The 26,236-nt window shown below is 42.2% G+C and overlaps 1 protein-coding gene across 1 annotated transcript; it reads right to left on the bottom strand.

The window, feature by feature from the left end:
• Positions 1-435: 435 nt before the first annotated feature.
• LOC112226807 (protein-L-isoaspartate O-methyltransferase domain-containing protein 1) lies at positions 436-25,392 on the bottom strand. Its single transcript, XM_024391377.2, has 7 exons — positions 25,212-25,392; positions 6,290-6,605; positions 5,968-6,134; positions 5,621-5,723; positions 5,175-5,346; positions 4,274-4,397; positions 436-3,577 (listed from the first exon to the last, which is right to left on the bottom strand). The coding sequence occupies exons 2-7, from the start codon at positions 6,427-6,429 to the stop codon at positions 3,198-3,200; spliced, it is 1,086 nt and encodes a 361-aa protein (XP_024247145.1). The 5' UTR covers positions 6,430-6,605; positions 25,212-25,392; the 3' UTR covers positions 436-3,197.
• Positions 25,393-26,236: the final 844 nt, after the last annotated feature.

Genomic DNA, 26,236 nt, shown 5'->3' with positions numbered 1-26,236 from the left:
TGGCTTGGAACACTTCAAAACAAGAGATTGAAGGGGTGGCTATTTAAAAAAAAAAAAAAAATTATAAAACATTTTATAACATGTGGCCGACTTGTGAATAACATTTTGATCCTAACTTGAGCTAATAGACACATTGTTTGACAGTGAAGTCAAAGATGTAAAGCCACATACCTGTGAATAATGTATTTTATGACCACAATTGACTATCTTTTGGGTTACAGTCAGTGCTGGGCTAGTGCTGGGTTAAGGCTGTTGCTATGCTACTTTTTGTAGACAGAAATTAGACAAAGATTAAACCCCGACTCACTGAGTCCTTGGCAAAGAGGAAGAATTGAAACTGAAATAGTTGGGGTGAGAAAAGCATGGCGCTACAGAAGTAGCTGTGGGACTCTATGACAGTGGGAAGGCATTAATGATTTAAACAGAGGCAAAATATGAAGTCTGTGACCTTTATTTTGTGTATGCTGAAACATGTACAGAGGGAACAACTGACACCATTTCAACAATGAACTGCCATCAATCACACTTTGAGATATCAACAAGAGCCTGATAAGGAGAGAAAAAAACAGAACAATAGTTCTGCCTTACTACAAATAAATTGAGGGCAAGACCAAAACATAGGCTTGGAATTGGGTCTTTACTGTGGGGACCATTTGGGGAACCAAACAATCCTATCAAGTATTACTGTACATATGATAACGCATCACCTCTGGTACATGGGGGTAATATGACTCCTGAACTATGTCCACCATAACTTTTCCGTTTTACCAATTGTAAACAATGATTTCAACAGTTTCATGTGTACATAATTTAGCATCTCTGCATTTTTCAGAAATTTGATTTTTCAAAATGATGACTATAAAAAAGTGTTGTTTTTGCCAATCAGAGCCATACGGTTCTGCTGCTTCTTTTTTTGTAGTTAGTCATTTATGTATTATTGCTTACAATTCAAAACGTTTTCCTGGCAATACGAACACTGCTCAGGTCATGATGGAAAAAGGTCTACAGGATCTTCACAAAATACAATAACCAATATATAGAAATCAACTAACCCCATGTTAAACCCAAATAGTATACACTACACCAGAACCAGATGGAAAGCTTTGCGCACATGCCTGTTTAGCCATAGAACTAACACAAGTGGAGTTTGGATCTACATACAAGAAGACTCCGCAGTGCCTTGTGACAGCAAGAAGGCGCTACAACAACAAACAAAGCAAACCTAATCCAAATGATTTTATAACCCAACGTATCATAACCAGCTACTGTACTGTTGTCATGTTCAGACAGCATTTCACCTCAATAATAAATCAACAACTATCATTTCAGCTATTGAAATATAAAAAATGCTTTCAAAGCCAGATCAATCAGGAATTTCCAAGTAATGTGACACAACTGTCAAATATGAATGCAAACGTGACATCTACCAATGGGTATTGAGCATGCTATTCTTTTTCAAGCATTTCTGGAATGCACTGTAGAAGCACCCCATCATTCTTAGATGCACGCCACTGTGGTCAGAATGTCCCCTTTTTACTTTGCCATAAAACAAGAATCACTTGAGAAGGAGCGGATATGATGGGGTGTTTTGGCATTTTAAAAGCCATCTCTTAAACTGGGAGCCTCACAATAAAATGGTAATTGATGCACGTACAGCTACCTGACTCAAATACCATGTGTCTTGTCATTTGCTCCAGTCCTACAGTAAAAACACATACATCAACCCAAGGATGACAACTCTCTTTTCATGATTTAGGACAACAGAATAAAGGTGCTTGCTATGTTGAATACACCAACAGTACAGAGAAAGGATGACAAAAATCTCCCATCTTTGCGATTTTGCGCTACTGCAAATAGAAAATACAGTACAATACAACGTATTGTGAGTTTTTGTGCCATGACCCGCCTCGGGTCATTCTTTGTGGTTTAAAAACACACCACCTCTTTTAATATAGAAAGTAATAGTACATCTTTGATCATGTTGGACATCACCTCCAAATGATCATGAGTGGATGTCTTGTGGGCCAAAGATGACAAACATGACCTTTAAGAGAAGCCATACCACTTATCACTGCACAATATTATTATATGACTCATATACCCCTGTGAGTTCAAAGCGGGTTCTTGTTTGTTCTGAAGTACTGTAAGTGTTAAAGGTCATGATAAAGAACTAGAGATGCTGTGCCGGGGGGAAAAATAGATTCTCGGATCAAGACATTTATGAGAAGGCCATTTTCATTCACCATTAGAGAAATGTTCATTAATTAGATTCCCCAGTAGCCTAACCACTGGCATGATGATTATAAACCCTTCTGCAAGTCAGCAAAAAAAGATGGGAAAAGAAGTCTGCCGGACAAATCACTCAAGGCCATAAAAATGTATCACCAAATGAAAATGGCTAGTCATATAAAAGCCTAATGTATGTTACTTAAGAGCAAAGTGAGATAAAATATGAGGATATAACCAATTCTAGAAGTAACACTTCTGATAGATTTACGAATGCCCTCTAGGTGAAATCACAAAGCAATCTAGTCCGAGTCCCACTGATCTCTCATCGTCACGCAGCATTAAAAAAATAAAAAAATCACTCTACTCAAACATAACAGTGTGAGGAAAGAACAATGAAAGAATTGCCCCTTCAAAGATTCATGAGAAAAATGTTTCATAAAATGTTCCATAATAGTCTTTGATTCAAATAATATGAGGTGTACATGCATTTGTCTCTGGTTCTTCCATTCAGCAATTGTACATCTTTATTCCGTAATAAGTTCTTTAAAGCTTCTAGAAAAAGTTGCAGTAAAATTATGGATCTTTTCATTATCATATTCTTAACAAATATAGTTAGCATTTTTTATTTGATACAATTTCATTTAGTGACAATTTGCTGGAATATTAACATGTGATAAAATCTACATCCTCAAAATATAATCTTTGAAAAACGTTCAGTAGGCTTTTAAATAAAGCTTTGATATACAAATCCAAAAATCCAAAACAATAGACAACATTAAAAAAAACAGATCATAGTATCCAAGACAAGCAGGAAGTCTCTCGGTCTCCATTCCAGGTTCACCTTTAAGAGAAATTAAAAATAATGCTACATCATTCTGCACTGAAAAAAAGAACACAGGAAAGTGAGGAAAAGCATCTCAGCAGGCATTGCATCCATTAGAATGGATGCCAGCAGGTTGAGCCATCAGTCATTTGTCTCGGTAGTGTAACAGATAGGCCTTCAGCGATTCAGGCAGAGGTAAAGTCATGATTTTATCTCGCAGTACATTTACTGCCTTCAGTATCTCAATGCTGCCAATGTCTCTCTCCTCCTCCTTCTCCTGCACCTCCTTGTGCTGCTCCTCCTCGATCCGTTCGTCCTCCTCGCTCTCCACGGCTTGGGGGATCAGCTGGTTGCCCACAAAGACGTAAGTGTTAATACGTCGCCGCCGGCAACGCCTGCGCTTGCGTTTCTGGGGCGCCCTCTGCACCAGGCCTTTATCAGGGCTCTCCTCATTGGTCAGATCTCGGAGGGTGCGGCGGATGTAGATGCGAGACAGGTCCTGAAGACTCCTGACCGTCACCGGGGCTGAGGAGACGAGGGGAAAAGATGGCAGGTCAAATCCCATTAACCAAAATATAATTCTCTATTACGATTCAGCACACAAGAGCTCCAGATATTGTCCGGTCATTTGGGGACAATACTTATTTAACCTTTATTTCGACAGGGAATCATGGTGAGACCAAAGTCAGGTTCTCAAAAGAGCCCTGCATTCACAACAATAAACACAAAAAAAACCAAATATAAACATCAATAATACACATCAATGCACAAACTTCATCTTCATTTACAGAAAAATAAGTAATGGAAAAATCCATTAGTGCTTGAAATTTGTAGTATTATGTATCCAACCTGCAGGGCAGTGAGGCCTCTAGAGTCAAAGCAAAGATATTATTATTATTAATTAATTTCTTTTTTGAAACATCCATCTTTTAACTTTAAATAAATTACTTTACACTTCAAAAGATAGACAGAAAAATAAACAAAGGGGGAATTGTTCTAATGTGGCTTTTCACAGGGAACAGAACAGAAAATAACAGGTTCATATTCACTAATGCACACCGTAGCAAAATGTGGCAAAGGGAAAATGAAAACAAGTAATTTTTTTTTTTGGGGGGACGAATTCAGGTACTCTGTCCCCGTTTCAGTTCTTTTCCTTTTGGTGCCTAGTGAATAAGACCCGGGGGTTAGAGTAGAGAACGGGGGATAGGGTAGAGGACTCACGCAGTTCTACTGCATCAGGCTTGCTTCCCTCAGCTCTGTTCTGCTGGACCAGAGGAGCGAACGACACAGCCAGGATATTCTTACTCTCCCAGGAACACTGACCAGTCCTGGTGATCTGGGTCAGCTGCAACAAGAGACAAAAGAGTGACAGTTACTGTATAGCGACCACGATAACAACAGCATCAGTCCATTGAGACAACAGAGAAGTTATACCAACCACAATAACACCACCATTCCACAAGCTAATGGGGAACTTATACCAGCCATGATAACAACACAGTTGATAACCATGACAGAGGGACAACATCACATGTATTATATGCATTTTTAGTTCCACACCAGAAAGGGACATTGGTGCTTTCAAATCAAATGTCTAATTGACAAAAAGCTGGTTTTGGCTGTGATGTAGAGGCGTTGATCCAGAGGAACTGTGGTGGACCTAAGCTTCTTAAGCTGCCACAGCCCTTTGGCCTCAATTTCTCCTCATCAAAACCTTGTATATCCTTATTGAGCCACCAAACCAACCTGGCAACGTAGGAGTTTCAGCCGTTTTCAGAAAAACAACATAAGCAGCTTGCCTTTTCAATTCACAGGATGGAAGACTGTGTGGGCTTCTGCAAGCCCTTAAAAATGTTTTGGGTTCCCTTCCCTGCTTGAGTGCCACACAACGTCATTCTTTTTCAAGTGTTGTTGCTATTTACCAATTTCACTTCATCTGCGTCCGAAACGGCACACTAGTGCAAATAGTGCACTTCTTTTGAACAGGGCTCTGGTCAAAAATAGTACACTACAGTGAATAAGTTGCCATTTCGGATGCAGATGAAGTGATTCCCGATGGGGGCGGCATCATCATCATCATCATCATCATCTGCAATATTCAGAGGCGTTCTCTACCGCTTACCTGATCTTCTATAGGCATCACTAGAATACCCCCCACTTTGAGCAGGATCTTCATGTAATTTTCATGATCCTTCTGCACCCCCGCACCACAGTAGATACGGTCGTATTGGCGACTGTCTGACGAGATCTCCAGACAGTTGCCCACTATGAAGATGGGTTCACAGAACTCAAACCTGACAAAAACAAAATAAAAAAGTAATACAAGTAAGCCAACTCATTTTTCTATCAGTCTGAGAAGAAATGTAAAAATAAACAAACAGATTTGAACACTTTCAAATGCATTCCATTTGCAAGACACAATCTTAAGGCGGCAATTTCCATGTCTGGGAATTGGCAGGCACATAAATACTAACTGAACTGCAGCTAGTTATTTAACTAGAGTTTGACTGCATGCACCATTACACGCTACATAACATTTGTAACACTTTGATTAAGCATCCAACTCACTTATCAAAGCTGTCATTATTCTTGATGAAGTTATCCAGTTTCTCCTTGGCGTAATCCACCACATCCCTGTGGAGCTCAACTCCATGGTTCACTCCAAATGGACCTACACATTTAAAAAAAATAATAATAATAATTTTTAAATTTCATTATCAGTAATTACATATCATTTATGAAAGAAGATGAGAGTCTGTGTTTGACTTCATATGCTGTTCATGTGTGTTATTTAAGCATAGGTTAACTCATTAGTGCTAGAGCATCAATGTATATCATCACTATATAATAATCAAATCAAGATTTCCCTGAAAGCATAGGTTAAATTTGGGGGGGGGAGACAGCAGCGTCATTACCTATGATGAGTCCCACCATGGTGCTGAGGTACCCAGTCCCACTGCCCAGGTTGAGGAAGGACAGTCCCTGCTGCAGCTTCAGCGCCTCCATCACCTCAGAGTAGATACAGGGGGCAGACAGGTGAATGTTGCCATGCTTCCAAGCCAGGTCCTTGTAGGCATTGTCCCTGCAGTATTGATAAAGTGTTAGCTTCAGGAACATCTTTACTAAGAGGCAAATCGTAACTTCCACTCATTCTTCAATGTACATCAATGCAAGTTAGGATTCTCCCCCAAGACAAAACTGAATATGCTGTGCAGAGCATTATGGGTACTGTGGTACCTGTAGCCAACCAGGTAGTAGTCCCCGCGGTCGATGGCCCTGAAGGCCTGCTCCACGTAGCCCGAACGGATGTACTGTGCCTCCTTCAGGTTGTCAATCAGATCATCGTTGTCCTCCCCGGCACTCACCGCACCCCCCATGGCGAGAAAGAAACAGTAGAACAAAAAGCGGGTGCAAAACTCTTCTTTCCACAAGTGGAGCGCTGGGTTGTTGTCTTAATGTGGCATGGAAAGATGAAGAGGACACCTGAGGGATTGTGTTCTTCTTCTTCCCTTGGGGCCACTTCACACCATTGTCATTTGAAGACAGGCTAACTCTAGAGAATTGAGAGAGAGGGAGACAATGTTGAGAGGTGGAAGATTAGAAGTATAGCAGGGGATGTCAGTCTGTGGAGAGACCCAGAAGGAATGATCCATGTAGTTACAGATGGAGACTACGCAGAGAAATGCATAGGCATCCTATTCAACTGGTCAATACCCGGAAGAAACAATCCTTTTTAAATGCACTTTTGGGACAGAACCATATGTGCATAGAGATTTATTCAAGCAATATCAAAGCTCTCTTGCTAAATGTTGATGTGGAGTGGTCCCTTTCGCTATTGAGACTGGTCGATACACAAACATTCCTCTAGATAAATGTGTCTGTACCTTTTGTAACAATGCATCCATTTTAACTGTAGAAGTGGAGGGAGAGAGAGAGACATAGCTGCATGTGAGCTCACATTATTCAACATGTTTTTTTTACAAAAAGATAGATCAACTTGGATTCTTCGGCAGGGACATATACAGGATGCTACCCTCCACAGCATAACCTTCACTCCAGGTCTAAACTGCAAAACTACAACCTCATTTTGGAAAAAATGACTTGGAATGATTAATACACCATCCAACCTGGAACTGAGACAGACCAAATACAACTTCAAATGTCGAACCCAAATCCGGAGGCCTTGAAGCCCCCCTCCTGCTGTTCAGAGATCATCTACTGTAATAAAAGCTTCTCCCAAGTGGGAGTGACACCTACTCCCGTTGCCTGCTGCACTGCTGCTTGGATTCCACCTGGTGATCTGTCCACTGTCTGCCCTGGTTGTCTCCCCCTGTCTGGTACAGGTACCCCCACCACACTCCCCCCTCTCTGCCAAGCACACAGACACTGTTGGGGCGAGTGACTCTGAACTTACAATGGCTAGCCCCAAGTCGTTATATTTTTTTTCCTTGTGCATTTTGCCTCATAACTCCTGCATGCTTTGTTGACTATGAACTATCTTGTTTACCCAACCGTGGGACAGGCGGTTCCCACACTCGGGATTCTGACTCTCAATTACACTGACCTCTTTTTCCACTGCCCTGCTACTAAGTTTCTCACTGTCTTCTTTAAGGTTGCTGCCCCTATAATCGCCAAGCCTGTATCTCCGGGGAGGTTCCCATTGTTTGGAAGGCAGCCACGGTTCATCCGAAATTTAAAAGGGGGGAGAACAAGCTGATCCTAACTATTAAAAGGCCTATTTCTATTTTGCCCTTTTTATCAAAAGTGTTGGAAAAACATGTCAATAATAAACTGACTGGCTTTCTCTCTGGTATGCAATCTGGTCTACACTCAGGTTATGGATGTGTCACTGCAACCTTAAAGGTCCTCAATGATGTCACCATCACCCTTGATTCTAAGCAATGTTGTGCTGCTATTTTTATTGACTTGGCCCAAGCTTTTGCTACGGTAGAACATTCCATTCTTGTGGGCCGGCTAAGGAGTATTGGTGTTTCTGAGGGGTCTTTGACCTGGTTTGCTAACTACCTCTCTCAAAGAGTGCAGTGTATAAAGACAGAACATCTGCGGTCTCAGCCACTGCCTGTCACCAAGGGTGTACACCAAGGCTCAAACTTACACCCCACGCTCTTCTCAATTTACAGTAACAACATAGAACAGGCAGTAGGAAGCTCTCTCATCCATTTATATGCAGATGATACAGTCTTATACTCAGCTGGCCCCTCCCCAGATTTTGTGTTAAACACTCTACAATAAAGCTTTCTTAGGGTGTGCAACAAGATGTTCTCTACCCTTAACCTTGTTCTGAACACCTCCAAAACAAAGGTCATGTGGTTTGGTAAGAAGAATGCCCCTCTCCCCACAGGTGTGATTACTACCTCTGGGGGTTTAGAGCTTGAGGTAGTCACCTCATACAACTACGTGGGAGTATGGCTAGACAGTACACTGTCCTCACAGCACATATCAAAGCCGCAGGCTAAAGTTAAATCTAGACTTGGTTTCCTCTATCGTAATCGCTCCTCTTTCACCCCAGGTGCCAAACTAACCCTGATTCAGATGACTATCCTACCCATGCTAGATTACGGAGACGTAATTAATAGATCGGCAGGTAAGGGTGCTCTTGAGCGGCTAGATGTTCTTTACCATTCGGCCATCAGATTTGCCACCAATGCTCCTTATACGACACATCAATGCATTCTGTACTCCTCTATAAACTGGTCATCTCTGTATACCTGTCGCAAGACCCACTGGTTGATGCTTATTTATAAAATCCTCTTAGGCCTCACTCCCCCTTATCTGAGATATTTACTGCAGCCCTCATCCTCCACATACAACACCCATTCTGCCAGTCACATTATGTTAAAAGTCCCCAAAGCACACACATCCCTGGGTCGCTTGTCTTTTCAGTTCGCTGCTGCTAACGACTGGAACGAGCTTCAACAAAACACTCAAACTGGACAGTTTAATCTCAATCTCTTCATTCAAAGACTCAATCATGGAACACTCTTACTGACAGTTGTGGCTGCTTTGCATGATGTATTGTTGTCTCTAACTTCTTGTGCGGTTGTCTGTGCCCAATAATGTTTGTACCCTGTTTTGTGCTGCTACCATGTGTTGTCGTCTTAGGTCTCTCTTTATGTAGTGTTGTCTCTCTTGTCGTGAAGTGTGTTTTGTCGTATATTTTTTTATTAAAAATGTATTTTTAACCCAACCCCTGTCCCCACAGGAGGCCTTTTCGCCTTTTGGTAGGCCATCATTGTAAATAAGAATTTGTTCTTAACTGACTTGCCATGTTAAATAAAATGATAAATAAAATGTATTGGAAAGCCCATGCCTTGCTTTACTGTGGGTTATACAATGACATTAGGGAATGTATTTTTCATCAGCTGCCCAGACAAAACAATCATTTTAACAGTCTAGATTAAAACAAAGTGCGGCATTTCATCAGGTAACAATACCCTTTCTTTTTAAAGTGCCTAAATATCTTTTCATCTACTGTACTTTGTTTATGCATACTGTACTTTGTTTATACATACTGTACTTTGTTTATACATACTGTACTTTGTTTATGCATACTGTACTTTGTTTATGCATACATGTGCATTGAGGTGAGTTTTACAGATGATGCCAAAGGAAATACTGTACCATGTTTGACAGATTTTTGTGTGCGTTTCAAAACCCTATTTGAGTGGTCCACAATGTGTGTGTTAACTGTATTTTGTATTGTCAATTATTGTGGAGTGACACTTATATACGTTTTTTGAACTCTACTACAATTCACATATCGTCAGTTATGTCCCTTTGGTGCTCAGTCCCTGATATCTAGTGAACTACCTCGTAAGCACATTAAACGGTAGAGGCAAAATGTATCCAAAATCCTCATGAGTTCATGCATGTTAACCACAATGAGATATTCATTCATAATACCATAAAACGTAAGTATAGTCTTATGATGAAGCATGAAAATCACTGCAGGACAGGCAGCAACTAATAATTGAAGTTATAATGCCCATTTATGAGAGATGCAGCAGAGGAAGAAGAAACGTCTTGAATTCTCTACTTGCTTTCTCAGCATCTCCACCTGACATATCCAGAGTCAGCTAATAAAGATTACATTCGGAGGTGACATTGTAGAAGTAGCAGCTAGCAGGCTAGGCCTTGTGGAGAGGTCATTTTCCATTGGCTATTCGTTCACACACTGGAAAAATAAATAATTGCTTCATTCTCACCGACGTGTGATCGTTCCATACGGTGTTACAGAAGCAGCTTTTTGTCCTTGCTCTTTAAACCCTCCCTGAAATGCATAGCCATGCAGGGTGCACCACAAAGAGTAAGAGTGGTGCTGCGCCACCTTGTGGACTGGCTGCGGAACTATGTAAACATTCAGTTGTGGACTATAACAGGTAGAAGAAGTTAATAGTCAGCTCTATTAAAATACATTTCTAAAATCGGCAAAACTCTAACATTTGCCTACATAACGTGACCCAGATTTACCGACAAATCGTGATCATTTGACATGGTTAAACAGAATGTGTGCCTGAGTTGACCTACTGGGCTTATAGTGAAGTCAAGAGAGCCAGTGGCGTCATTAGGCCTGGGCTTCAGCCCTACATGTTTTTGATTCAGCCTTGAACCTTTAAATATATAGATATATCATACATATGATAGAGATATCTCTAAGTATATAGACATCACTTCAAATGAGTGGATTTGGCTATTTCAGCCACACCGGTTGCTGACAGGTGTATAAAATAAAGCACACTGCCATGCAAATCTCCATAGACAAACATTGGCAGTAGAATGGCCTTACTGAAGAGCTCAGTGGCTTTCAAAGGGGCACCGTCATAGGATGCCACCTTTCCAACAAGTCAGTTTGTCAAATTTCCTCCCTGCTAGAGTAGGGCTGGGCGATATGGTCAAAATATCATAGAATGGTATTTTTCAAATTTGGTCTTACGTTTTGATTAATAAAAGTTCTACATTTGCTTTTAAAGTAGTGCATGACTCTAGGGTGGCAACATATATTCTAAACTATTTCAATGGGTCTTTCTCCATTCTGATTGCTTAATACTGTTCAATTCAACTTCAACCTAAAAATATTTCCTGTATTTCCATCAATTTCTGCATTTCCTGCACTCATTTCAGATAATTTCCACACTGCCAAGATATGGGCAAAAATACTAGGCTTTATTTTTTGCGATTTAGATCAAAACACTTGGGTGAACTTTTGAAATCATGGAAATAGAATGTTTATTCCGATTCTATACTTAGAATGTAAATAATAGTGGGCACTTTGAATAGTGTTATTCAATGACGAGTTATTGTGACAGGATAGGAACCAAAGTGATGTTCAGTGTTTCCTAGGGGACCCTATAATCTTTGGCTACATTAACTAGCCAGCTAACTAGCGCTGTTATTGTGAAGTGGAAACATCTAGGAGCAACAATGGCTCAGCCACGAAGTGGTAGACCACACAAGCTCACAGAATGGGACCACCGAGTGCTGAAGTGCGTAGCGCGTAAAAATCGTCTGTCCTCGGTTCCAACACTCAATACAGAGTTCCAAACTGCCTCTGGAAGCAACGTCAGCACAAGAACTGTTCATCTGGAGCTTCATGAAATGGGTTTCCATGGCCGAGCAGTCGCACACAAGCGTAACATGCTGACTAGACCGGGCGAGCATGTGGATTTTGTTCACCCACATCAGACGCGATCAGGACACGCAGGTTGAAATATCAAAACGAACTCTGAACCAGCCATATTTATATTTGTTTTATTTAACCTTTATTTAAGTCAGTCAGTTAAGAACAAATTCTTATTTACAATGACGGCCTAGGAACAGTGGGTTAACTGCCTTGTTTAGGGGACAGGTCAAAAAGCATTAAACATTTATGGCAATTTAGCTAGTTAGCTTTCTGTTGCTAGATCATTTGTCCTGGAGATATAAACATTGGGTTGTTATTTCACCTGAAATGCACAAGGTCCTCTACTCTGACAATTAAACCACAGATAGAAGGGTAAATGTTTGTTTTCTAGTAATCTCTCATCCTTCAGGTTTATTCTTCTTTGGACTTAATATGGCAGTTGGCAACAACTTTAAAAGGTGCATTACCACAACTGGAGTGTGGACCATCTTTCAAATCACCCACGTGGGTATATGCTCCTAAAAACCAATGAGGAGAAGGGAGAAGCAGGCTTAGCAGAAACAAGATCTATTTTAGCGCCTGGCTACTCAGACGCTTGTTGACATGGGCGAGCAGTGTGGGTGCAATGATTGAATAACATGTATGTGTAAAAAAAAATTGCAACACACACACACAACACAGGTGGTGTGTTCAGCATGTTAGATCACCATGTGCAATACCAAGCACCAGCTGGAGAGTTGTAAAGCCATTGTATTCTGGAGCAGTGGAAACGCGTTCTCTGGAGTGATGAATCACGCTTCACCTGCTGGTAGTCCGACAGACGAATCTGGGTTTGGCGGATGCCAGGAGAACACTACCTGCCCCATTATATAGTGCCAACTGTAAAGATTGGTGGAGAAGGAATAATGCTCTGGGGCTGTTTTTCATGGTTCGGGCTAGGCCCCTTAGTTCCAGTGAAGGGAAATCTTAACGCTACAGCATACAATTACATTCTAGACGATTTTATGCTTCCAACTTTGTGACAAGAGCTTGGAGAAGGCCCTTTCCTGTTTCAGCATGACAATGCCCCTGTGAGCAAAGCAAAGTCCATACAGAAATGGTTTGGTGAGATTGGTGTGAAAGAACTTGACAGGCCTGCAGAGCCCTGACCTCAACCCCATCGAATACCTTTGGGACGAATTGGAACACCAAACGGACCTAATCATCCATCATCAGTGCCCGACCTCACTAATGCTCTTGTGGCTGAATGGAAGCAAGTCCCCCAAGCAACATTCCAACATCTAGCGGAAAGCCTTCCCAGAAGAGTGCAGGCAGCAAAGGGGGACCAACTCCATATTAATGCCCATGATTTTGGAATGAGATGTTCTATGAGCAGGTGTCCACATGCACTACATGACCAAAAGTATGTTCCGACAGTGCCACTGTGCCCCCCTGTGGACTGAAGCTGAACTTTACCACACACACACACACACACACACACAATATTTAACCCAGTTTAAAATTAGCTATGTTGAGGTGGTAGAACTAACCAAATTAAATGAATCATAACCTATTCCATTCTACATGTAAACATGCTTGGCTCATGTCTGATATTTTTTTATATAGGCTGTCACTACTTGAGTGTTTATTTCTCTTTATTCACTTAGCTACTTACATGTTCTATTGTTTTGCATTGTCGAGAGGTTAATCTGCAAGTAAACATTTCACTGTACTATATACTCCATGTATTTATGACAAATAAACTTTGAACAGCTTTGTGGTTAGATTGTAGGTGAACAAAACATTGAAAATGCATAGTCCCTTAGAGGGGCACTTTTACATCCATTTTTGGACTTATAAATTAATGATATGTACCTATTGATTCTTGAAGAATAGCTTAGTCAGTCATGTTTGGAGTTGTGTTGTGCAGACACTTGCATTTAAAAAAAAAAAAGTTTAACCCCCTTTTCGTGGTATCCAATTGTTAGAAGTTACCATCTTGTTTCACTGCTACAACTCCCGTACGGGCTCGGGAGAGGCGAAGGTCGAAAGCCATGCGTCCTCCGAACGACAACCCAACCGCACTGCTTCTTAACACAGCGTGCATACAACCCTGAAGCCAGCCGCACCAATGTGTCGGAGGAAACACCGTGCACCTGGTGACCTGCTTAGAGTGCACTGCGCCCGGCCCGCCACAGGAGTCACTAGAGCGCAATGAGACAAGGATATTCCTACCGGCCAAACCCTCCCTAACCCGGACGACGCTAGCCCAATTGTGCGTCGCCCGACGGACCTCCCGGTCGCGGCGGGCTGCAACAGAGCCTGGGCGTGAACCCAGTCTCTGGTGGCACAGCTAGCACTGCGATGCAGTGCCCTAGACCACTGCGCCACCCGGGAGGCACCGACACTTGAATTTTTACCGTTTGAGCACACAGTAGGGCTGGGCGATATATGAACAAAATATATCACAATATTTGATATTTTATTTTGTGTTTTGGGATAATAAAAGTTCTAAAATATGTCTTATGAGTAGTTCATGACACTAGGGTAGCAACACAAAGGATATGCGATTTCAATTGGGCTTTCTCCATTTATACTGTTAAATCCCCCCCAAAAAAAAAAAAATATATATATATATATATACACACACACACACACACATACATAAAATAAAATCTGCATTCATCAATTTATGCACTTTTATTAATTGTAACACTGTGCCACGCAGCGGTCCAAAGGAATATAGCCTTAGTTAATTAGTGAACTGTTGAAATTAGAGGTCGACCGACTGATTTTTCAACGCCGATACTGATTATTGGAGGACCAAAAAAAGCCGATACCGATTAATCAACCGATTTTTTTATTTTATTTATTTGTAATAATGACAATTACAACAATACTGAATGAACACTTATTTTAACTTAATATAATACATCAATAAAAATCCATTTAGCCTCATAATAATGAAACATGTTTAATTTGGTTTAAAAAAATGCAAAAACAAAGTGTCGGAGAAGTAAAAGTGCAATATGTGCCATGTAAAAAAAGCTAACGATTGAGTTCCTTGCTCAGAACATGAGAACATATGAAAGTTGGTGGCTCCTTTTAACATGAGACTTGAGACATGAGACAATATTCCAAGGAAAGAGGTGTTAGGTTGTAGTTAATATAGTATTTATAGGACTATTTCTCTCCATACCATTTGTACTTCATATACCTTTGACTATTGGATGTTCTTATAGGCACTATAGTATTGCCAGTGTAACAGTATAGCTTCCATCCCTCTCCTCGCCCCTAACTGGGCTCGAACCAGGAACACATCAACAACAGCCACACTCGAAGCAGCGTTGCCCATGCAGAGCAAGGGGAACAACTACTCCAAGTCTCAGAGCGAGTGACGTTTGAAACGCTATTAGCGCGCACTCCGCTAACTAGCTAGCCATTTCACATCAGTTACACCAGCCATTAGGCTGATAGGCTGAAGTCATAAACAGCGCTGTGCTTGCGAAGAGCTGCTGGCATAACGCACGAAAGTGCTGTGTGAATGAATGCTTACGAGCCTGCTGCTGCCTACCATCGCTTAGTCAGACTGCTCTATCAAAGCATAGACTTAATTATAACATAACACACAGAAATACGAGCCTTTGGTCATTAATATGGTCGAATCCGGAAACTATCATTTCGAAAACAAAACATTTATTATTTCAGTGAAATACGGAACCTTTCGGTATTTTATCTAATGGGTGGCATCCCTAAGTCTAAATATTCTTGTTACATTGCACAACCTTCAATGTTATGTCATAATTACGTAAAATTCTGGCAAATTAGTTCACAATGAGCCAGGCTGCCCAAACTGTTGCATATACCCTGACTCTGCGTGCAACGAACGCAAGAGAAACGACACAATTTCACCTGGTTAATATTGCCTGCTAAAGTGGATTTCTTTTAGCTAAATAAGCAGGTTTAAAAATATATACTTCTGTGTATTGATTTTAAGAAAGGCATTGGTGTTTATGGTTAGGTACAGTCATCCAACGATTGTGCTTTTTTCGCAAATGCGCTTTTCTTAAATCATCCCACAGCGTTACATCGATTATACGCAGGACACGCTAAATAAACCAGTAATATCATCAACCATGTGTAGTTATAACGTGATTATGATTGATTGTTTTTTATAAGATAAGTTTAATGCTAGCTAGCAACTTACCGTGGCTTCTACTGCATTCGAGTAACAGGCAGGCTCCTCGTGGAGTGCAATGAGAGGCAGGTGGTTAGAGCGTTGGACTAGTTAACTGTAAGGTTGCAAGATTGGGTCCCCCGAGCAGACAAGGTGAAAATCTGTCATTCTGCCCCTGAACAAGGCAGTTAACCCACCGTTCCTAGGCCATCATTGAAAATAAGAATGTGTTCTTAACTGACTTGCCTAGTTAAAAAAAAAGGTATAAAAAAATATATACACTGCTCAAAAAAATAAAGGGAACACTAAAATAACACATCCTAGATCTGAATTAATGAAATATTCTTATTAAATACTTTTTTCTTTACATCGTTGAATGTGTTGACAACAAAATCACACAAAAATTATCAATAAAAATCCAATTTATCAACCCATGGAGGTCTGGATTTGGAGTCACACCCAAAATTAAAGTGGAAAACCACACTACAGGCTGATCCAACTTTGATATAATGTCCTTAAGTCAAAATGAAGCTCAGTAGTGTGTGTGGCCTCCACGTGCCTGTATGACCTCCCTACAACGCCTGGGCATGCTCCTGAAGAGGTGGCGGAAGGTCTCCTGAGGGATCTCTCTTCCCAGACCTGGACTAAAGCATCCGCCAACTCCTGGACAGTCTGTGGTGCAGCGAGACATGATGTCCCAGATGTGCTCAATTGGATTCAGGTCTGGGGAACGGGCGGGCCAGTCCATAGCATCAATGCCTTCCTCTTGCAGGAACTGCCGACACACTCCAGCCACATGAGGTCTAGCATTGTCTTGCATTAGGAGGAACCCAGGGCCAACCGCACCAGCATATGGTCTCACAAGGTGTCTGAGGATCTCATCTCGGTACCTAATGGCAGTCAGGCTACCTCTGGCGAGCACATGGAGGGCTGTGCGGCCCCCCAAAGAAATGCCACCCCACACCATGACTGACCCACCGCCAAACCGGTCATGCTGGAGGATGTTGCAGGCAGCAGAACGTTCTCCACGGCGTCTCATGACTGTCACATGTGCTCAGTGTGAACCTGCTTTCATCTGTGAAGAGCACAGGGCGCCAGTGACGAATTTGCCAATCTTGGTGTTCTCTGGCAAATGCCAAGCGTCCTGCACGGTGTTGGGCTGTGAGCACAACCCCCACCTGTGGACGTCGGGCCCTCATACCACCCTCATGGAGTCTGTTTCTGACCGTTTGAGCAGACACATGCACATTTGTGGCCTGCTGGAGGTCATTTTGCAGGGCTCTGGCAGTGCTCCTCCCTGCACAAAGGCGGAGGTAGCGGTCCTGCTGCTGGGTTGTTGCCCTCCTCCACGTCTCCTGATGTACTGGCCTGTCTCCTGGTAGCGCCTCCATGCTCTGGACACTACGCTGACTGACACCGCAAACCTTCTTGCCACAGCTCGCATTGATGTCCCATCCTGGATGAGCTGCACTACCTGAGCCACTTGTGTGGGTTGTAGACTCCATCTCATGCTACCACTAGAGTGAAAGCACCGCCAGCATTCAAAAGTGACCAAAGCATCAGCCAGGAAGCATATTAACTGAGAAGTGGTTTGTGGTCACCACCTGCAGAACCACTCCTTTATTGGGGGCATCTTGCTAATTGCCTATAATTTCCACCTGTTGTCTATACCATTTGCACAACAGCATGTGAAATTTATTGTCAGTGTTGCTTCCTAAGTGGACAGTTTGATTTCACAGAAGTGTGATTGACTTGGAGTTACATTGTGTTGTTTAAGTGTTCCCTTTAGTTTTTTGAGCAGTGTATGTTTTTTTTTAAATTGGCAAAATCGGCGCCCAAAAACACCGATTTCTGTTTGTTATGTAAACTTGAAATCGGCCCTAATTATTCGGCCATTCCAATTAATCGGTCAACCTCTAGTTGGAATCATGGAAATATTGATTATTCTAATTGTAGAGTTGGAATATAGCGGGCAGCACCTTCAATAGATTGTTGTTTTGACATGACAACAAAGGAATTAACCAGGGAGTAATTATTAACAGGGTATGAACCAAAGTGTTGTTCAGTGTTTCCAGGTGACACTAATTAGATGCTACACTACTATTACTTTTTTTTTTTTAACTTCATGTAGCTAGCTAGCCAACATGTTCATACTTCGCCTATTCCTCTCTGATAAGATAACATTGCTCAAACATGCGTATCTAGTTAAAAAGCAGTTAAAAAATACCAACAAAACAAAAAAAGTTAAGAATAACAAATAATTAAAGAGCAGCAGTAAATAACAATAGCGGGGCTATATACAGGTGGTACCGGTAGAGAGTCAATGTGCGGGGGCACAGGTGTTGAGGTAATATGTACATGTAGGTAGTTATTAAAGTGACTTGGCACTCGGGTATCACTTTCCGTTCGGCAGCAGAGAGAACAATCTATGACTAGGGTGTTTGGAGTCTTTGACAATTTTTAGGGACTTCCTCTGACACCGCCTGGTATAGAGGTCCTTGATGGCAGGAAGCTTGGCCCAAGTGATATACTGGGCTGTACTCACTAGATTCTGTAGTGCCTTGCGGTCGGAGGCTGAGCAGTTGCCATACCAGGCAGTGACGCAACCCGTCAGGATGCTCTCGATGGTTCAGCTGTAGAACTTTGAGGATCTGAGGACCCATGCCAAATATTTTCAGTCTCCTGAGGGGGAGTAGATTTTGTCGTGCCCTCTTCACGGTTGTCTTGGTGTGTTGGACCATGTTAGTTTGTTGGTGATGTGGAGGCCAAGGAACTTGAAGCTCTCAACCTGCTCCACTACAGACCCGTCGAAGAGAATGGGCGAGTGCTTGGTTCTCTTTTTCCTGTAGTCCACAATCATCTCCTTTGTCTTGATCATGTTGAGGTGGATGTTGTTGTCCTTGCACCACACAGTCAGGTATCTGACCTCCTCCCTATAGGCGGTCTCATCGTTGTCGGTGATCAGGCCTACTACCACTGTTGTGTCATCAGCAAACTTAATGATGGTGTTGGAGTCATGCCTGGTCGTGCAGTCATGAGTGAACAGGAGGGGACTGAGCACGCACCCCTGAGGGGCCCCCGTGTTTAGGATCAGCGTGGCGGATGTGTTGTTACCTCCCCTTACCACCTGGGGGAGGCCTGTCAGGAATACCAGGATCCAGTTGCAGAGGGAGGTGTTCAGTGTCAAGGTCCTTAGCGATGAGCTTCGAGGGCACTATGGTGTTGAACACTGAGCTGTAATCAATAAACAGCATTCTCACGTAGGTGTTCCTTTTGTACAGATGTGAAAGGGCAGTGTGGAGTGCAATAGAGATTGCATCATCTGTGGATCTGTTGGTGCGATATGGAAATTGGAGTGGGTCTAGGGTTTCTGGAATAATGGTGTTGATGTGAGCCATGACCAGCCTTTCAAAGCACTTCATGGCCTCAGATGTGAGTGCTACGGGCCGATAGTCATTTAGGCAGGTTACCTTAGTGTTCTTGGGCACAGGAACTATGGGTCTGCTTGATAAATGTTGCTATTACAGACTCAGACAGGGAGAGGTTGAAAATGTCAGTGAAGACACTTGCCAGTTGGTCAGTTCATGCTCGCAGTACACATCCTAGTAATCTGTCTGGCCCTGCAGCCTTGTGTATGTTGACCTCTTTAAAGGTCTTACATCGGCTGCGGAGAGCGTGATCACACAGTCGTCCGGAACAGCTGATACACTCATGCATGTTTCAGTGTTACTTGCCTCGAAGCGAGCATAGAAGTTAATTTGCTCGTCTGGTAGGCTTGTGTCACTGGGCAGCTCTCGGCTGTGCTTCCTTTTGTAGTCAGTAATAGTTTGCAAGCCATGCCACATCCGACGAGCGTCGGATCCGGTGTAGTATGATTCGATCTTAGTCCTGTGTTGACGCTTTTCCTGTTTGATGGTTCTTCGGGGGGCATAGCGGGGTTTCTCATAAGCTTCTGGGTTAGAGTCCCGCTCCTTGAAAGCGGCAGCTCTAACCTCTAGCTCAGTGTGAATGTTGCCTGTAATCCATGGCTTCTGGTTGGGGTATGTACGTACAGTCACTGTGGGGATGACGTCCTCGATGCACTTATTGATGAAGCCAGTGACTGATTTGGTGTACTCCTCAATGCCATTGGAAGAATCCCAGAACATATTCCAGTCTGTGCTAGCAATCCCTCATTGAGTGCGGTTTTAGTTTCAGCATCGGTCTGAGGTGGTATGTGGACCGCTACAAAAAAAATACAGATGAAAACTCTCTAGGTAGATAGTGTGGTCTCCAGTTTATCATGAGATACTCTACCTCAGGCGAGCAAAATCTTGAGACTTCCTTATAGAGATTGTGCACCAGCTGTTGTTTACATATATGCATAGGCCCCTGCCCTGTGTCTTACCAGAGGCTGCTGTTCTATCCTGCCGATAGAGTGTATAACCAGCCAGCTGTATGTTCTTAATGTTGTCATTCAGCCACGACTCGGTGAAACACAAGCCATTACAGTATTTATTGTCCCATTGGTAGGATATAAGTGCTTTCAGTTCATCCCATTTATCTTTCAGCGATTGAACGTTAGCTAGCAGGACAGAAGGCAAAGGCAGATTAGCCACTCGTCGCCTGATCCTGCCAAGGCACCCTGATCTTTTTCCTCAGTTTCCAGCGAGGATCTGGCCCCAGTCGGGTGTCTGTAGTATATCCCTCCCGTCCGACTCATTGAAGAAAAACTCTTTGTCTAACCTGAGATGAGTAATCTCAGTTCTGATGTCCAGAAGCTCTTTTCGGTCATAAGAGACGGTAGCAGAAACATTATGTACAAAACAAGTTACGAACAACGCGAAAAAACAAACAAAATAGCATGGTTGCTAAGAAAATAAACTAGCAGATTGTATATCTTACAGTCTGCAAACTAACAAATAGTGTATAGAACGCTTGTGAAATAGAGGTCGACCGATTATGATTTTTCGACGCCGATACCAATACCGATTATTGGCGGACCAAAAAAGCCGATACCGATTAATCGGCCGATGTATAATTTTTTTATTTTATATATTTGTAATAATGACAATTACAACAATACTGCTATTATCATTGCGTTTACTTGATAGCTACCTACACAAATAGCTAGCTAGAACAAAGTGTTAAGATAAATTCATTTAAAAAGATTAAAAGCTATACAAATAAACTTAATATAATACATCAATAAATCAATTTATCCTCAAGTAGATAATGAAACATGTTCAATTTGGTTTAAATAATGCAAAAACAAAGTGTTGGAGAAGAACGTAAAAGTGCAATATGTGCTATGTAAGAAAGCTAACGTTTCAGTTCCTTACTCAGAACATGAGAACATATGAAAGCTGGTGGTTCCTTTTAACATGAGTCTTCAATATTCCCAGGTGAGAAGTTTTAGGTTGTAGTTATTATAGGACTATTTCCCTCTATACCATTTGTATTTCATTAACCTTTGACTATTGGATATTCTTATAGGCACTTTAGTATTGCCAGTAGCTTCCGTCCCTCTCCTCGCTCCTCCCTGGGCTCGAACCAGCAACACAACGACAACAGCCACCACATCAAAGCAGCGTTACCCATGCAGAGCAAGGGAAACAACCACCTCAAACTCAGATCAAGTGAAGTTTGAAACCTTATTAGCGCGTGCTAACTAGCCTGCCATTTCACTTCGGTTACACGAGCCTCATCTCGGGAGTTGATAGGTTTGAAGTCATAAACAGTGCAATGCTTGACACACAACGAAGAGCTGCTGGCAAAACGCACGAAAGTGCTGTTTGAATGAATGTTTACGCGCCTGCTTCTGCCTACCACCGCTCAGTCGGATACTTGTATGCTTGTATGCTCAGTCAGATTATATGCAACACAGGACACGCTAGATAATATCTAGTAATATCATCAACCATGTGTAGTTAACTAGTGATTATGATTGATTGTTTTTTATAAGATATGTTTAATGCTAGCTAGCAACTTACATTGGCTAACTGCATTTGCGTAACAGGCAGTAAACAATTATTTATTTATTTATTTATTATTTTAAATCGGCGCCCAAAAATACAGATTTCCGATTGTTATGAAAACTTGAAATCGGCCCTAATTAATAGGCCATTACGATTAATCGGTCGACCTCTATTGTGAAATAATACAGGTCACCAAAATTATTGCAGCCATCTGACCATGCAGGGTTAAAGGCAAGAAAGTACTCGTAACTCCATGGTTGAGCAACTGCTCTCTCCTTGAGTGACAGGGGGCCGGGCTTGGTGTGGTTAGCTGCATGCAGCCGCAGGGGGGAGAGAGAGAGAGAGAGAGATGACTCAAGTAGAAAACGGAGTGAACTATAAAAACAGACATTATAAGAGACAGCGGAGGGCAGACAACAGAGGAGGGCTGACAAGAGACAGCAACAGACACAGAGAATGCGATGGAGAAAGGCAGAGGAGGGTGTATTACCTAAAGCTGCTCTATGAATTCTAATTACTTCACAGAGAGAGACTCATTGGACAGGTCAGAGTCTGTTTGAAGTTGAAGGGTTTTGGGCAATACACTGTTGATGTACAGCACATTCGGAAAGTATTCAGACCCCTTGAATTTTTCCACATTTTGTTACGTTAATGCCTTATTATAAGATGTATTAAATCGTTTTTTCCCCCTCATCAATCTATACACAACACCCCATAAGAACTTTAACCCGATTAGAAATGTTAGCAAATTTATGGCACCTTTGGCAGCGATAACAGCCTCAAGTATTCTTGGGTATGATGCTACAAGCTTGGCACACCTGTATTTGGGGAGTTTCTACCATTCTTCTCTGCAGATCCTCTCAAGCTCTGTCAGGTTGAATGGGGAGTGTCGCTGCACAGCTATTTTCAGGTCTCCCCAGAGATGTTCGATGGGTTCAAATCCTGGCTCTGGCTGGGACACTCAAGGACATTCAGAGGCTTAGACGAAGCCACTCCTACGTTGTCTTGGCTGTGTGCTTAGGGTCGTTGTCCTGTTGGAAGGTCATCCTTCACCCCAGTCTGAGGTCCTGAGCACTCTGGAGCAGGTTTTCATCAAGGATCTCTCTGCACTTTGCTCTGTTAATCTTTCCCTTGATCCTGAGTAGTCTCCCAGTCCTTTTGGCAAACTTCAAGCAGGCTGTCATGTAACTTTTACCGAGGAGTGGCTTCAGCCTGGCCACGCTACCACAAAGGCCAGATTGGTGGAGTTCTGCAGAGATGGTTGTCCTTCTGGAAGGTTTTCCCATCTCCACAGAGGAACTTTGGAGCTCTGTTATCGGGTTCTTGGTCACCTCCCTCTGACCAAGGCCCTATTCCCCCGATTGCTTAGTTTGGCCGTGTGGCCAGCTCTAGGAAGAGTCTTGGTGGTTCCAAACTTCTTCCATTTAAGAATGATGGAGGCCACTGTCTTCTTGGGGACCTTCAATGCTGCAGAATTTTTTTGGTACCCTTCCCCAGATCTGTGCCTGAACGCAATCCTGTCTCGGAGCTCTATGGACAATCCTTCAACATCATGGCTTGGTTTTTGCTCTGACATGCACTGTTCTAAAAACCTATTTTCGCTTTGTCATTATGGGGTATTGTGTAGTGTATAGATCAATGAGAGATTTTAAAAAAATATTTAAAAAATGATACATTTTAGAATAAGGCTGTAACGTAACAAAATGTGGAAAAAGTAAAGGGGTATGAATACTTTCCGAATGCACTGTATGTGTTCCAAAGTAGAGAGTGTTCCAGAGTCTCACAGTTGCTACTGTAATTGAGTATTGGCAGTGTCTGCTTTGGGAGGAGGGAAGATCTAATCTCTCAATGTTCATCTCCAAGTGCCCTAAATTCATGCATTTAGCTGTTGAAATTCATTTTTTTTCTGGGGAAGAATGCCCCCAGACCCCCCTACTGGCTTTGGGTTAAGCCCCAAATGTCTTCAAATCGAGAACCACCCCTGGAGAGAGCATGCAGTGACATGTCATTTGCCTATCTAAGAACGAGACAGGGACAACCGGCTGAGCAGGGTGATGAAACATGTAACCGATCCTGGGACAACCCAATAACATGCTCAGTGAAACTATCTATACACAATGCCATGCTCTATCTGGACGGGGCCAAGATGTAGGCTAGGCCACTAGGTTGTACAGTGTTACTGAAAGTGCGGATGGGGGAAAATAGTAAATAAATTATGATTCACAGATAAGTCAGGGGTCATTCAGGGACAGTAGACATTTAAATATACTTTTATTTCCCCTGGTACTACAGAGTAATTTGTCAATGAACACTTGACAGTAGGCTGTCCACTACCCTAATGTTAGTTTGTTCACTTAGCTCTCCAAACTAGCTATGGATTTTGCTAAAACGAATATGCCTAGCTACATCTAGAGGGGGAAAAAACTCCGCGAGTTTTTGTCAGATACATTACAATTTAGCCTCTGTATGCAGCTACTGTACAACCTAGCTACTGTAGTCTGATGATAGAATGTATTCATTGGCTAGTTCGCATCCATGACTGACATAACTATTTGAAACCAATCAGCCGCTTTCTAGTACAGACACAGGGTGAACGTTTTCTAGCCAATCATCTTACGAGTGTACCATGTTAGCTATATCTGCACTGTGTGTGGTGGGGGCGAAAAACAATAACAGGAAATGGGCAGGATATCATTTTTTATGGTTAATAACTATCACATTGATAACATTGAATTTAGCTTCATAATGTAGCCCGCCGACTATCTAAGTTGCATCTGCTAACGACGCGTTACCCAACGTTAGGTTAAACCTACTGTACGTGTTGTTGTGATGCGTTATTTTAATCATGCATGAAAGACAGACAACACATTTTAGTTACCCTAACTAACATTTCAGGTTAGTACTTGTTATGTAAGCAAAGTGTGACAAAACACATTTCACACAACGTTAGGGCCATAGCTAATATCTACCAGCATTGCAGGTTAACGTTAGAAAATGTGGACCAAATAGCATGTCACATCGTGAACGTTGCCAACGCTAGCTAGCTTGCTCGATGGCTGCTTTTCAGTCGAATGATGGCCATGATCAACTAACTTAGTTAACTAAAATAGCTAGCTAAATCTTGACGAAATAATAGGGGGAAAAAATGCATTGCGATTCATGGTGGAAGGGTTGGTTAAGTCGAGGTGACAGCTAGGCATTGTTGTAAAAAGATGTCAACAGTCTCTTGAAATTAGGTTTAGCACATTGCTAATTATGCGGGCCCAAACAAAGTCTGTGCGTCACCAACTCAGACAAAGCAGTGGTAGCTAACGAGCTAGAGCTGGTCAGCTCCCATTTTCGAGTAGCCACTTTCTAACAACATACAAAACGTTGACATTGCACTTTAGATTGGAAAATACTCACAGCGCCGAGTCAAATGAATCAACTCAGTCCCGGGGGTGGATGCACTTCAAAGGAAAAAAAAAACAAGGTCGGTTAGTTTAACGAGCTGTAGTATGTGAAGTGGTGACTAGCCTACCAGCAGGTTCTTCACTCCGAAGGAACACAGCTGAGAGGATGTAAACACATGTCACGTGCTGTAGGCAGACAGACGTGTGTTTTGCGCTGCAACAGCCTAATGATTGCCCCAAGGGGAAACTTTGAACCAGGGTAAAACATCTAAGACATATCCCCCTGAGACCCAGCAATACATTGCTGTCCTCTCTAGTGGACATTAGTTATCGGTCTTTATCTCTGAGGGCATAAAAGCCACTGTATGAAGTCCTGTTCTACCTTTGAGAGGACATTCCGGGCTTTTCAATTATACTGAACAAAAATATAAACGTAACATGTAGTTGGTCCCATGTTTCATGAGCTGAAATTAAATATCCCAGAAAGCTTATTTCTCTCAAATTTTGTACACTAATTTTTTACATCCCTGTTAGTGACCATTTCTTGTTTGCCAAGATAATCCATCCACCTGACAGGTGTGGCATATCAAGAAGGTGATTAAACAGCATGATACTTACACAGGTCCACCTTGTGCTGGGGATAATATAAAGCCACTCTAAAATGTGATTTTTTTTTCACACAACATAATGCCACAGATGTCTCAAGTTTTGAGGGAGTGTGCAATTGGCATGCTGACTGCAGGAATGTTCACCAGAGCTGTTGCCAGAGAATTTAATGTTAATTTCTCTACTATAAGACGCCAACTTTTAGAGAAGGCGGCAAACCTAATGGGCAATGTTGTCACTGGGAGAATTTCAGGTCTGTTGAGCGAAAACTTGAAAATTGTGAAAGTTCTGTGCAACTTCCAGCGCTTGTCTACTGTGGGCACTGAGGCTGTATCCGCTTTAAGTTATAGTTTTACCAGTGGCCAAGTATGTTACTGTGGCTATTTGATCCTAATGTACAGTGGATTTGGAAATTATTCAGACACCTTGACT

Source organism: Oncorhynchus tshawytscha, linkage group LG28 (genome assembly GCF_018296145.1).
Source record: "Oncorhynchus tshawytscha isolate Ot180627B linkage group LG28, Otsh_v2.0, whole genome shotgun sequence".
NCBI classification, from domain to species: Eukaryota; Metazoa; Chordata; class Actinopteri; order Salmoniformes; family Salmonidae; genus Oncorhynchus; species Oncorhynchus tshawytscha.
This window is presented reverse-complemented; position numbering and strand designations above follow the sequence as displayed.

What these genes read in the sequence shown, in the direction of transcription:
- LOC112226807 (XM_024391377.2), bottom strand. Translation starts at nt 6,429, where the DNA reads ATGGGGGGTGCGGTGAGTGCCGGGGAGGACAACGATGATCTGATTGAC. An exon ending in TACTACCTGGTTGGCTACAG is followed by an intron (nt 6,135 to 6,289) that starts GTACCACAGTAC and finishes TCAATACTGCAG; the next exon opens with GGACAATGCCTACAAGGACC. An exon ending in CATGGTGGGACTCATCATAG is followed by an intron (nt 5,724 to 5,967) that starts GTAATGACGCTG and finishes TTAAATGTGTAG; the next exon opens with GTCCATTTGGAGTGAACCAT.